At 39.9% G+C, this 12788-nt stretch overlaps 1 protein-coding gene across 2 annotated transcripts in view; it reads right to left on the bottom strand.

The window, feature by feature from the left end:
- cemip (cell migration inducing hyaluronidase 1) overlaps window positions 1–12788 on the bottom strand; it is an 81006-nt gene that overhangs the window by 34175 nt on the left and 34043 nt on the right. For both annotated transcript variants that reach the window (XM_077713510.1, XM_077713509.1), the window contains 6 exons: window positions 11324–11515; window positions 9951–10120; window positions 5911–6120; window positions 4903–5108; window positions 2480–2549; window positions 2117–2245 (listed from right to left, as the gene is read on the bottom strand). In XM_077713510.1, the coding sequence (XP_077569636.1) occupies window positions 2117–2245; window positions 2480–2549; window positions 4903–5108; window positions 5911–6120; window positions 9951–10120; window positions 11324–11515 (977 nt within the window). The remainder of the gene's footprint in view (window positions 1–2116; window positions 2246–2479; window positions 2550–4902; window positions 5109–5910; window positions 6121–9950; window positions 10121–11323; window positions 11516–12788) is intronic.

Below are 12788 nucleotides of genomic sequence, written 5' to 3'. Positions count from 1 at the left end.
ACAATACAATATGGAAATAAAACCATTAATATAAACCAGAATACATTTTTTTTAAATTAAATAAAATAAAAAAAGAGGATTTGGTTGGTTTTTTTTCATAATGTCCTTTGAAGAATACAATATTTGATTTTAGGCACTGGAAAATGTTTAGGAAAACAATTTCTATGAGCCACGTAAAAGATCATTGTGAGCAATGATGGTCAATCTGGACCACCTACATAACTCCATTATGTGACCTTGCTGACATATGCTAGGCTGCATACATTTAGGGTACTGTTGGAATTATTATTATATTAATTATAAATTTGCATTGTTATACATCTTTTGCATGAATAACGCTACTAATTTACAATGGGAGGTCGTTCCTCTATCCAGCTGTACATTGATAAGTTCCTTAATAATTACCCTTGTTTGTAATTATCAATAACTGCAGGCAGACATCTTATTCAATTATTGACATATAATTAAATAGATTGGATCACAGATAGGAACCTTAAGGGAGGATGTCTTCCAAAGTATCCTCCCTATGTCTGCCTGCAGTTATTGATAATTACAAAGAAGGGTAATTATTAATGAACCTATCAACTTCTACCTCGACCTCTCACACGGATCCAGGAGGATTCCTAAATTGTTTTGTATCCTCGACTTCTCACACAGTCGCAAGCTCACACTGAAGATTCGGGAAGGACTCGTTATTGTTTTGGATTGGATTGGATAACTCTATTCCTCCCGTATTCGGAAAATTTTGACTTTGATTCCAGCACAGGTGGCGATATCGTTCGCCCTCCGAAAAAACTTGCAATTGTTTTGATTTCTGACCTTAATTGTTTTGAATAGATGACCTTAATTGTTTTGACTCTAATGCAAGCAAATGGGCAGGAAAGGATTCAATTCCTTAGAATGATCTCGGACGAAAACGAGTCAGGATCGATTCTCTCTTGCAAGATAAAGCTGGATATTTTGAATTTTGTTTTTGCTTCACACATTTAATGGCATTTTTGAGCATTCAGACGTGTTTTTTCAATACTACAGAACAACAATGGATGTACAGTTTTTTCTTGCAAGAGTAAAGGAGTTTTGTTGAACACGAGAGGAGCCAATATGAGGAAATCTACGAGGCCACCAGACGCACTGCAAGCGCACAAAGATTCCTGCGCGCACTACCAACAACTTCACGACAGGATTCTGGACAATATTATTTGCCAGACGCGGACCAGATTTCAAGACCACAAAAGACTGATGTTTCTCTCCCTCCTTGACTCGCAGATGATTTGGGAATACCAGGACACTTTCCCACATGGAGCCTTCTCCACCTTAACGCAGAGCCACGGAACACTTTTCGATCTGTCTCGGCTAAGAACAGAACTGATTGTAATGTATGCCATGGATGATTTTGTAGGAAAATCTCTCACTGATCTCCTTGACTTCCTTCAGCAGAAAAATCTGAGTTAGAGCATGGGGCAGCTGTACACATTAGTGTGTTTGGCAGAGACCATCCCCTTGTCCACTGCTTCTGTCGAACGGACATTTTCAGCCGAAATTGAATCAAAACATATGCCAGAAATAGAACATGACAGACTTGACTTTCAGCATTAGCTCTGATGGCAATAGAAAAGAACTTCTTGGTTGACCTGAAACGCACATAACGTAATCTGTACGACAGAGTAATTGATATCATCTTGAGCAAAGAAAGGAGGATAGATTTTGTGAATGAATAAAAATATTTTTTTGTTGAGGAAACTGTCTATTTTCCGAAATAATATTTAAATTTTTGAGGTTATTATTGATTATTTTTATGTGTCGCAGCTGTAGCTGCAGTAAAGGTTTTACATACATAAAATACTTGTTGAGGGTTGGATAGATTCACACGTACCACTACTGAAGGCCCAGGTGTGAAATGCACGACCCGCCACTGGTTAAAATATGTTGAGAAGTGAGCAGCGGGTAAACAGACAAAGGCTGAAAAAGGTGAATGGAGGAGGTGATGAAAGACATAAAGTCAGTGTGTGTTAAAGAGGAAGTTTTGAAAACAGATGACCTCTCATGAGACATGCACAAAATAAAATAAAAATGGATATATGATTGAAATGATGGTATTTAATATATTCAGTCTTACTCTGTAGTTGGAATGAGCTCTGTTATTGATGAACTGACCCATAGGCGTGTGTTCCGTTTTTCCAGGTGAGTACAGGCCCTGAGATAGTCCTGTTGGTACATGGTGGAAGATAAACCAGAATCCTGTTTCCTAGAGACACCAAAAAAATGCACATTATAAATCCTTAACATGGGTGACATGCAGGCTAGGGGGTGTATTGGGGCGCCAAACAACTCCCAAGTTCGGGAGTTTTGTCCTTGGTGAAGCTAAATGATCACTGCCTTTCATTTTTTCTTACTGCTATAATTAGAGCTTCAATTTAGGCCAGTGTATGTCTGTTGTCAGTTTGACTTTTTTTTAAGTTAATGTTGGTTTTAAACTCACCTCTGAGCCTGCAGCTGCACAGTTGATAATGTTGTTATTGGGGTTGGCAATCCAAAAAGTGGAAGTTGCACTAAAAAAAAGTAATGTCACAATGGGTTGATGCACAGCTGGACTCACAACCACGAGAAGCAGTCGAAAGGCAGGACCTTGATAAAAGTTAATTACGCAGGCAGGTGCTACCAGGGCAGCCAATAAATATAACAAAATCATTTGGCACCAAAAACAAGACCTGCCATACAGTTGATCATGGTGACTTAGTTTCGAACACAATGAACGTACTGGCAAAGAACACTGAAACTGAGAGGCATCTAAGGGCGAGGGCTAATGACAAACAGGTGTTGACACTCAGATCATTAGGAGAGCAAAGCTGCCATAGTGACGACCAATATTCCCTCTAACCTGTGCGAGTGCCCAGTAAAAATATAAAAATATAAAAAGTTAAATCATGGCAAGGTAAATTCTAAAATATTGCACAATCTAAGACAGATGTGGGCAAACTACGGCTCGCGGGCCACATCCGGCCCGCTAGGCCTTTTAATCCGGCCTGCCGACGTTGTCCAAATGTTTATTTTTTATTCTGTATTTTTTTCCCAAGATGGCGCCGTCACGCAGAAGCCAGTGGCTGTACCAATGTCCACTCTTATTTGTTTTTCGTGTTTTACAGCCCCTCTATCTTTTTTTAAATTACATTTGAAAAATTCTTAATACATTCCTTTATACTTTAATGATGAGTGACCAGTATGCGAATACTTTAGTCATTTTTTTCTGTTAATGTTTCATATGTACTGTTAACGGATGCAGTTTTTATATGTATCATATCTTGTGCTGACCCGGCCCATCTCTCAAATTTTTAAAATCAATGTGGGGCTTGTGGTTAGTAAAGAGGACGTTGACGAGTTGGTCGAGGGTCACCAAAGCGATCTTTCAACGGTGCAGGAGTTAATGCAACACTTGGCAATACACGAGCCATTTAACGAGAAGGTGGCTGAGGTGTAACCAGCCACCATCCCAACAACACGAATCAGGAAAAAAAATTCTACTTTATGGAAAAAACTTCCAGAAAAAGTGTCCACGAGTCGTGTGATCGCTCAATTTGATGGGACATTTCTATGTTGCATTCTAGAAAGATTCTTAAAAGTCATCAAAATAAGTCATCTTTGGGTAGTTTTTCTTTTCAAAATGTCCGTCAACCCGCACTGCAGAAGGGCAACTTAAATCCAATCAGGTAAGAATCAGTACCGATTAATAAAATGAGTGAAAAAATAAATTCCAAATAAATCATAAAACGTTCATTTTTATTGTTGATTGATGTTGTTAATGTTGTTGTTCTTAATGTTCCATTTATGGGCTACCGTTAGCTTCCTCTTCTTCCCCTGCGTTTCAACACAGATAGATTTTGTGTGATTGTTATTCAGTTTAAGACATTAATAAAGAATTTTCTTATCATTTTCTTTCATTTTTGTGTATTTCTCACATCTTTTATGCAAAATTGAGTCGCTTTGACCAATTTTAATGGGCTTATTTAGTAGTTGTCAGGACCGTGGAACGAATTTACATATGAAGTACTGCTCTACTGACAAAAAAGTTCTGGAATCAATTAATTTTGTAAGTAGCGGTATGTCAGTACATTTTTTTCGTTTTACCCATTTCAGCTCTAATCCGGATTCTCTGGTAGCAGATGTAAACATCATTGTTGATTGCTAATATTGTTATGTTTTAATCAAGCATGGTATATGCGCGTTATTTCCGTTTCCGTATAGTTTTAGGTATGTTCTCTATTTTTTCCCAACCCACCTCCCCTTTGTCACTCGCATAATGTTGTCAGTCACATTCGCCTTTTCACTATATAAATATTGCATGCCAGCAAGCAATAAACCCAGATAGTCAAGCTGTCAGCGTGATACAGTGACATCTACAGAATCTTGAATTTAGTGCATACAAAAGGTGCACCGACTGATTGGGCACCCCTTCAACTTTAGGAAAAATTTTAGACTTTTAAGCGCACCCTATGTGAGTAAATCTGTGCCGTGGAGTGTTTGTAAGGTTTATTACCGCTTAATAAAGGGAATTGCAATCATTAATAAGGGCAGCAATTGGCTGAGGTTGATAAGTATGCAAACTGCGAGCAAAATTGAAGAAGTCCTGCAGATGAACTAAAAAAAAGGAAGACCATGCTCTTCATCCTCATTCTCGCCGATTTCCGCTGAACTCACTCCCCGATGGGATCATTTTGATGTGGTTCTCATCAGAAAGGGTGGAGTAGTGGTGAAGGATCACAGTATAACAGTTTCGTAGCATTTTTTTTACAAATGTTCCCTAGATACTTCTGCATTATGTGGGATTATTTTGTCTGAATTGACTGATTCTGAGACAATCCTGGTCAAAAAGGGACTCAGATATAAATGTTCCTGTTGTTGTCATACCTGCAGTCTTTCCGTGGGTTGGCTACATATCCTGGGTATGCGCCATTAGTGATGTCACGGCACATTTTGCTGTCTCTGTCTGAAGGGAGGAGTGTGCCAGCTCGGACCACGAGACCTAAACAGTGATAAAATGTATTTCTCTCCTCTGGCCCATCTTCCGTAAAGAAACAATGGCCCAGCGTGTCATAGCCCACCACGTCTTTTACCTGAAAAAGAAAACATTTAATTTATTAGTTATGGAAAAATATAGCATTTTCTCCCTACAACACATTTTGAGGGTTTTTGAATACCTTACATAAAGAATACATTCACGAAAATATGTTAGACCGGCCTCTATATTCAATATAACAGGGGGGAATCCTTTTGCTTCGCCCTGCGATGCGGCGCTCTCCACCTCCTCCGGGAGGATGGCACAGCACACCCACCGCCACGTGGTGGCCCATTGTAGATGGCCAGCCGACAAGGTGAAAAACCTCGTTGCTGCGCCTCCCCACACAGACAAGACGGACAAGGCGGTCGAAGCTCCTTCCTGAGCATCCCGCTGGCCGCCACGCGGAGGCCCACTGTAGATAGCCCGCCGACCTTGCAAATGCTGGTCTGGGTAATCCAGATTGGGGTAATCGGAGAAAAGGTAGGGGTCGTCATCATCCTCCGGTGAAGCGTATCGGGGCCCGAATTGGTCTAGAAAATCACTGTCCCAATCCGAACCTCTGGCAAACACATGAATTAGATCACGGTCGTCCTCATCTTCAAAATAATCAGAGTCCCTCAATTGAGGAAAAGATTTGCTGGAGCTTGATATCAGGTAACATGGGCGATGAACTGTGGGTGTGGGCGCCTGGGTATCATGACTGTGGCAGCATGTCCAGTAATGATACATTTTTGGATGTGACCAAGGCTGGCTATAGTGCATGCATATGTGTTATAAACTTTAGGTTCTTGTCTGATAAATTTGCTATGTTGTGGACTATTTATATACAGTACAAGTTATACAAGAGCTGAACTCACCAGAAGTCCATTGGTGCTGTGGATGGTAATGCAGCGAGAGAATGAATGGTGGATTGATAAATCACTGACATAAGTGGGGGGATTGTAGCCTCCCATCTCACCCACTTCCCCATTTATATGAAAGTGGACTGGATAATGTCCCATTGTTTGCTGGCCCATGTTCTGGAGCTCCACACCAGATATGTGTGCAGCTTTGAATCCCCGCTCTACCTAATGGCAGCAGAGAGAAACACATTTTTTTTTATAAGAAAAGATATCTGGTCATGAGGTTTGGAAGGTTCGACCAAAGGTCAGCAATCAGAATGTATACATATTTTTTAAAGAGATGAGGTGAATACAGCTTTGTTAGACAGGTGGAAAAACAGACTAACCCCCCCCCCCTACCCACATAAATAAACTGTATCCAATCAAATAAAGAAATAAAGAACAACGCACATTGCATCAACACATCTTTTTAGAAAATGGGAAAACTGCAGATATTTCTAGAGACGGGAACTTTAGGATGTTATGATCATAAATGTCAAGTGTGGCCTTATTTTAAAGGCCTTCACTCTAACTTTCTTACCCTTTCCTATATTTGTGTGTGCGTGAGTTGCCAAAAGTGCAGTCTATACATTTTCCACATGCAAGAACCTATAGAGTGGAATGTGGTAAAATTGAATAATAGGTATGATTTTTCAAGTTTGGAATGGATAAGTCACTTCTCTACTGTATCCTTCAGTGTTCTCTTGTGCCTCATTGTCACTGATTTGTATTCTATATGTTGCATGCATAGCTTAAATGTTTGAACATTTCGAAAAATAATAGTTGCTATTACTGAGTTATTACTAATTACCGTATTTTCACGACTATTAGGCACACTAAAAAGTCTTACATTTTCTGCAAAATAGACAGGGCGCCTTATAATGCGGAGCACCATGTGTAAGCTCCAAAGCCTAACTGAGAGCACTACTTGCCGTTACGCTTCTTAAATAGAGAGAAGGCAGACGTGGGTGGGGTTTGACGCTAGAGGGCATGCCGCTTCCAGGTGCCCGTATATAGTGTGGGTATGTGTTTATTGCAAAACAATTTCGGTTTGGTTTTTAAGGTCCCCCGAAAATGAATAATACAAATAGACACTCTTACGAAGCGCAGTTCAAACTTCAAGCCATCATGCAGGGGAATATGGGAATAGAGCAGCCGCGAGGGAATTTTAGATCAACGAATCCCTGGTTAGCAAATAGAGGAGGCAGGAGAACGAGCTTCGCCAAGTCAAGAAAAAGAAGCTGAGTTGATTTGCGTGTGCCCATCTCGCAGCAGCGGTGAAAAACCAAGTCACGAAAATGAACTCTGAACTTGCCGTCATTCCCGGAGGCTTAACTAAAGAACTCCAAACGATGGATATCAGCAACAACCGGGCGTTCAAAGCAAAGTTGCGAGCGGCATGGGAACAATGGATGAATTGTGGCGAACACAGTTTTACAAAGGGTGGCAGGCAGCGCCGAGCGAGTTACGCCACTATTTGCGAATGGATTGTGGCCTCTTTGCAATGTTGTTCGAGCTTTTGCAAAAGCCGGCATCACTTCTGTCGAGCAACATGGCAATGTGAGTGACTCTGACAACGAAGAGAGGGAACCCGGCGTTTTTGATGAATCATTTGGACAATTGTTCAATTAGGACAGAGAAAATTAGGACTTTGGTGGATTTGTGGATGATTATTGATCAAAAAACACAAAAAAACGTGAGTACATTGTAAAATGGCTAAATAAAGTACAACCAAACTCTGTTTTGCTTCCGTTGCCTTTTTAAAAATGTGTTTTTAGCGTGTGTCCGTATGTATAAGCTGGTGTATGCCATGCCTGGCTGCGTGTTTTGGAGTGGTGCGTCTTGTGTGTGTGTCAAATACAGAAATAGCACACGTTACTGACACTGCGCCTTAAATGCGGTGCACCATATCGTTGTGAAAAAATGGTATCGGTATTTGTTGTATCTGTTTCTAAAACACCACCATTCTTTGCATATACGTCAAGTATTAACTTATTATTTCTAAATTGATTTAGTAGCATTTGATAGTTATTTTAAATGCAATACAAATTTTATCTAAATTGAAAAAAATTGTTAAACCTGAAAGCCGCCTCGTAGTTTAAAGTTTCACTCGCCTGACTTCGTTGCGGGAAGGCTCAATTCCCACTGGTGGTGGTATGATTGGGGTTGCGGATGGCCGTTTGTCTCTATGTGTGCCTCACATGGAGCCGCTTTTGTCAGACAAAAAAGGCTGACTTAATCGAGGGTATGGCTTATAGGCGCATAAAAACCTGACATGCAAAAAATCTTCAAATTGATAGCGCCGTGACGTGTTGGCGTCCCAACAAAATGGTGCCGTTACTTCGGCACATGACGTCACGAAATCAAAATTGAGAAAAGATAAACAGATAAAACGCTAAACAAAATTTATTTTGACGTCTAATAATAAAATTCAAGAAAATAACGTACATCTGGCAGGCATCTTACCTGGGGCTCCGACGTATAAACCTTGTGAAACGTACTCTGAGTGGCCGGACACGAGCAGCCTTGATTTTGAAATTAAACAAAATTCCACTCTGATTGTTATAAATTTTCCTATGTTTTCCGTTGTTTTCATTAAAAGGCAGGTTGACAGCTTGGGGTCCTATAGTTGTAGTCTGAGTTGTAGTCTTTAGTAGAGAGCACAGCGGACGTTTCCAGCAGAGTTTGGTTCATTAAAGTTTACTGTAATGTGTTGTCAAAGAAGTATGTTCTACATTGTCTATTACTTGGATTTTATATAAAATAAGCTCAATAATCATCTGTGCGCCTTCAGGCCACTCTGACCAAAGTATCTGGGTAGATGAGGTATCCCAGCGCTATCAAAAAACATTGCAACACTAAGCTCAAGATAGACTTTTTTCTTTTTTTCAAATTGATTAATTTTATATTTTGCATTCACAAAGACAGGCATTTTAACTTCCTTATGATATCGACCCTAATAATGTGCTTTTGACTCATACAGTAACTCATAAATACCACTAGTGATGATTTTTCTCAATATTTCCCTTCAAAGTAACACATTTGTAATCCCTATCAAAATCGTGAAAATTGGGAATCAGTGGGCGGCTTATACTTGAGAAATTGTGAAAATGTCCAGGCCATTTTTAAGGTGCGACTTATACGTGCGGGTGGCTTATATGCGAGTAAATATGGTATGTATCAATAGAGGGGCTGAACAAACATGAATATTTTGTATACGACCCTCGAGCCTGTGCATAGAATGCAGTTGAATGGGTGTCACTTGCACTCAATCTAAAATTTTCTCTAAAATGGTCGATAATTCCAATTGATCGGTGAGCCGTGTCTTTGCACTAAATTAAATTTTTGTATTTCCCAGACTGCTTTAGTGACTGGTATTATTTCTTGCCGGCACGCTACTTATTGCGATCATTCCAGTGGACGTTCAACCTAAAAATAGCCTCATCGCGCATTCCAAGCATTACGGTAAATCCATTCAAAGTATCCCTGGGGAGTGGCAAGGCATTTGACTTCCGTGTGCTCGCAGCACTTTTCACCCTCCAAAACACTCAATAATAAAAGAAACAGCCTATTAGCGCTATACAGTGGAAATGCCTGACGTGAATGACAGCACGATGTGGGTGTGAACACTTGGACTGACTCAGTAGAGCATTTTAAATTTTAGTTGCTCTAGCTGTTTTTAAAAAAGCACGATAGCTGCTAGTCTAACTTACACTAGCAGGTAGCATAACATATGTTAGCGGATATCATAACACATGCTAGCGGATAGCAGAACATAGGTAACCTAGCGGATACCATAATATACGCCAGCCTACTGTCATTTCTCGCAAAAACAGAAAATTTACCCGCAAATGACACTGCACCCTCTCAAACAGTGTGTTTTATAGGTGTAAACAAACGGTAATTTTGAGAATGTCTATGCAAATTATTGATTGGTCCGTGATGTGTCTTTAAATTTCAATACGTCTCTAGATACAACAATTATGTCAGTAAAAATATTGATAAGCAACAAGTACCTTTAAATGCCCCCCAAAGGTGTCAAAGTCAAAGAATTTGCAGGCTTCATTGCCATAACAGCTGGGCTCCATTTCACCGAGGACAAGGATGTTACGACTGAGTAGGCCAACCTCAGCTCTCATATCCACTCCATCAACCTCTTCACCCATGTGAATAAACTTGGCGATACCTGTATACACATATATGCAGATTTAGGCTTCTACTCTAAATGTTTAGAGGACACTAAATATGTTAGGTTTATCATTATTATATATTTGCTTGTAATATAATCATTATATATGTGCTTGCAATGAAGAATGTTTTGCCTTATTTTGCATATTAAACATTACATATATGAATGCTTTGTTTATTAAGAATGTTAGGTTTATCATTATTATAAATTTGACATTAATACAAGGCATTTTAATACATCTCTTGCAGAAGAAGTGCTCGCTCCAAAGTTAACCAAAACACCTTTGGAGGTCACTTCTCTTTCACACCTGGACTTCTCGAGACTATGGTTCAACAACAAGCTCTTGGCAACTGTGGATTTGTTTTGGGAAACGTGGCTTCTCAAGATGGTGCGCATCAACTCTCTCTCGGGAAGATTCGACAGACCTACAATAGTTTTGAATTTTCTTAATTCCGACGCTAAGTGATCGACTCTGAGTTTCTAAAGAAAAAAAATGGTTGCGTTTTCTTGTTGTTGGAAAAAAGCTGTTGTGTGAATTGCTGGGATTGGACGAAATTAATCTACTGTATTGTTTGGAGAGAACGCACATTGCATAATAGCACCCTTGGCGACTTTTCTAGTGAAGTCTCTTGAATTTGTGTAGCAGCATCGGGGTTTTTGAGGTCATCTGTCCAGTTTGAACAGATGTGACCTCTGTCCATGTTGCTGACTGACCAGTCGACTAAGTGTTCGTCGACGAAACGTCCGGGTACCCTCTAAATTTATCCTTGGCATGAGTGAGAGCACGAATGGTTGTCCGTCTTTTTGTGCCCTGCGATCGGCTGTCCACCAATTCAGGGTGTCCTACACCTTGTGCCCAAAGTCAATAGGCTCCAGCACCCCCCGTGACCACTGTGATGATAAGTGGTTAAGAAAATCAATGAATGAATTCTACATCTTCCAGCAACTTGGATGATCGAATTATGAATATTAAAAAATAATGATTGATGATAACTATTCCCTAAAGTAGATAGCAGAGCTCATGTTGGGAACTAACACATTGCATTATGTAAATTCCCGAATACGGAATGAATAGTGTTATCCAATCCAATCCAATGGACAAGAGTAGCTATTTATGTTGGCATTTGCCTCATTTATGTTTCGAAGCAGGATGTCTCCTCTTTAGGGAGAAAATATTGTGCTTGGAGGCAAATTTCTCACCTTGAACCTTGACTTGATTAGGTTTACATTCAGGGCAAGGAATTAGGCCAAACCCTTCAGTCTGATCCATAGAATAGTCAGTGCTGGCCAACACCACCTGGTCACCAGTTAGCCAACCTACTGGTTCGTCTACAAGCTCCAAAATTGTGCTGTTGGACAAGACGTTGGAAGAAATTGAAGCCAGAGGACGGCCTGTAGAATCAGATATTTAAATTTAAAAGTTAACAACAACAGTTACAAATACAATTTTATATGAGACAAGTGCACAAAGTTAGGCTAAGAGATATGATCCCAATGAGCATTGTGAGAATAATTGGTACTGAAGATGAATGAATGAATGTTGTGAAAATTGATTCATTTTGGTTACGACTGTCTTAGTAAAAAAAAATCAAGTTATCTTAAAAAAGACAACATTGTATCTTTTCTCATGTAGATGAATGTTCAGTGCTATGCTAATTGCACATGGTTTCATTGATATATCAAAAAAATGAATGTTTTGAGTTTATAATTTTTTTTCTCTGTAAATAGTTCTTATCTTTGTTATCAAAAATATTTATTTGAATCTCAATGAGGGTGCTCTGGCAAAGATTTCAAATAGAAATTAAACACAGTAACTTTTGATCAATCCATTTCATTGTCACACTAAATAATAATCCGATGCAAGCCTCAGGACACTACTACATTCCACTCAGAGTGAGAGATGCAGAGCAGGTGAGGGCCTACTTATTGGCCCCCGGCTCTGTGTTGGGGTTCACCCTGGTAGACGAGTGTAGCATCCCTCTGCCTTCGGGTGGGGAGAAAGGACCTGACTGTTGTTTGCGCATATGCACCAAACAGTAGTTCAGAGTACCTATCGGGAGCGGCTGGTTTGTCCTTCCTACATTTTCCTGGATGTCACTGCGTAGGTTCAATAGCCATGCAGCCACGCTACCCTTCTCCTCGATACCACTCGTTCTCCTGTTTCCGGTTTGGTTACGTTTCCGTTCCACAAGTCCTCGTTGTTTTGTAAGATCCCTTCCAAGTTAATAAAGTTGTTATTTGAAGCTAATTGCCTCGTCCACACCCTGCTTCCCTATGCCTGGGTCATAATTCGTTCCCGGTCGCGCCACAACGACGCGGCGCGATCGTAACGATACCCTAGCTTGGAAAGAGTGCTGAAGAGTGCTCCTTAAGGGGACTCTCTCGTTCTGCTAGGTGAACCCGAGTGGTATTCTATTTTTAGATTTTTGTGCTTGCCACTTATCTGTTTTTTTGGGATTATATCATGTGGAGAGGAACTATTTTCACTGTGAGCAAAGTATTTAAAGTAGTTACAGTTTTATATATTTACATTACTATTTTGATATCAATACATTAGTCTTTTGAAATGCGTATAGCTATAATATTTAATAAATATACAATTCGATAATTGTAATTGTGTACTTGTATTTCTGTATAGACATGAAAACGTGTATTGTGGTGATTA

The sequence above is a fragment of the Stigmatopora nigra genome, chromosome 3 (assembly GCF_051989575.1).
Source record: "Stigmatopora nigra isolate UIUO_SnigA chromosome 3, RoL_Snig_1.1, whole genome shotgun sequence".
NCBI lineage: Eukaryota > Metazoa > Chordata > Actinopteri > Syngnathiformes > Syngnathidae > Stigmatopora > Stigmatopora nigra.
This window is presented reverse-complemented; position numbering and strand designations above follow the sequence as displayed.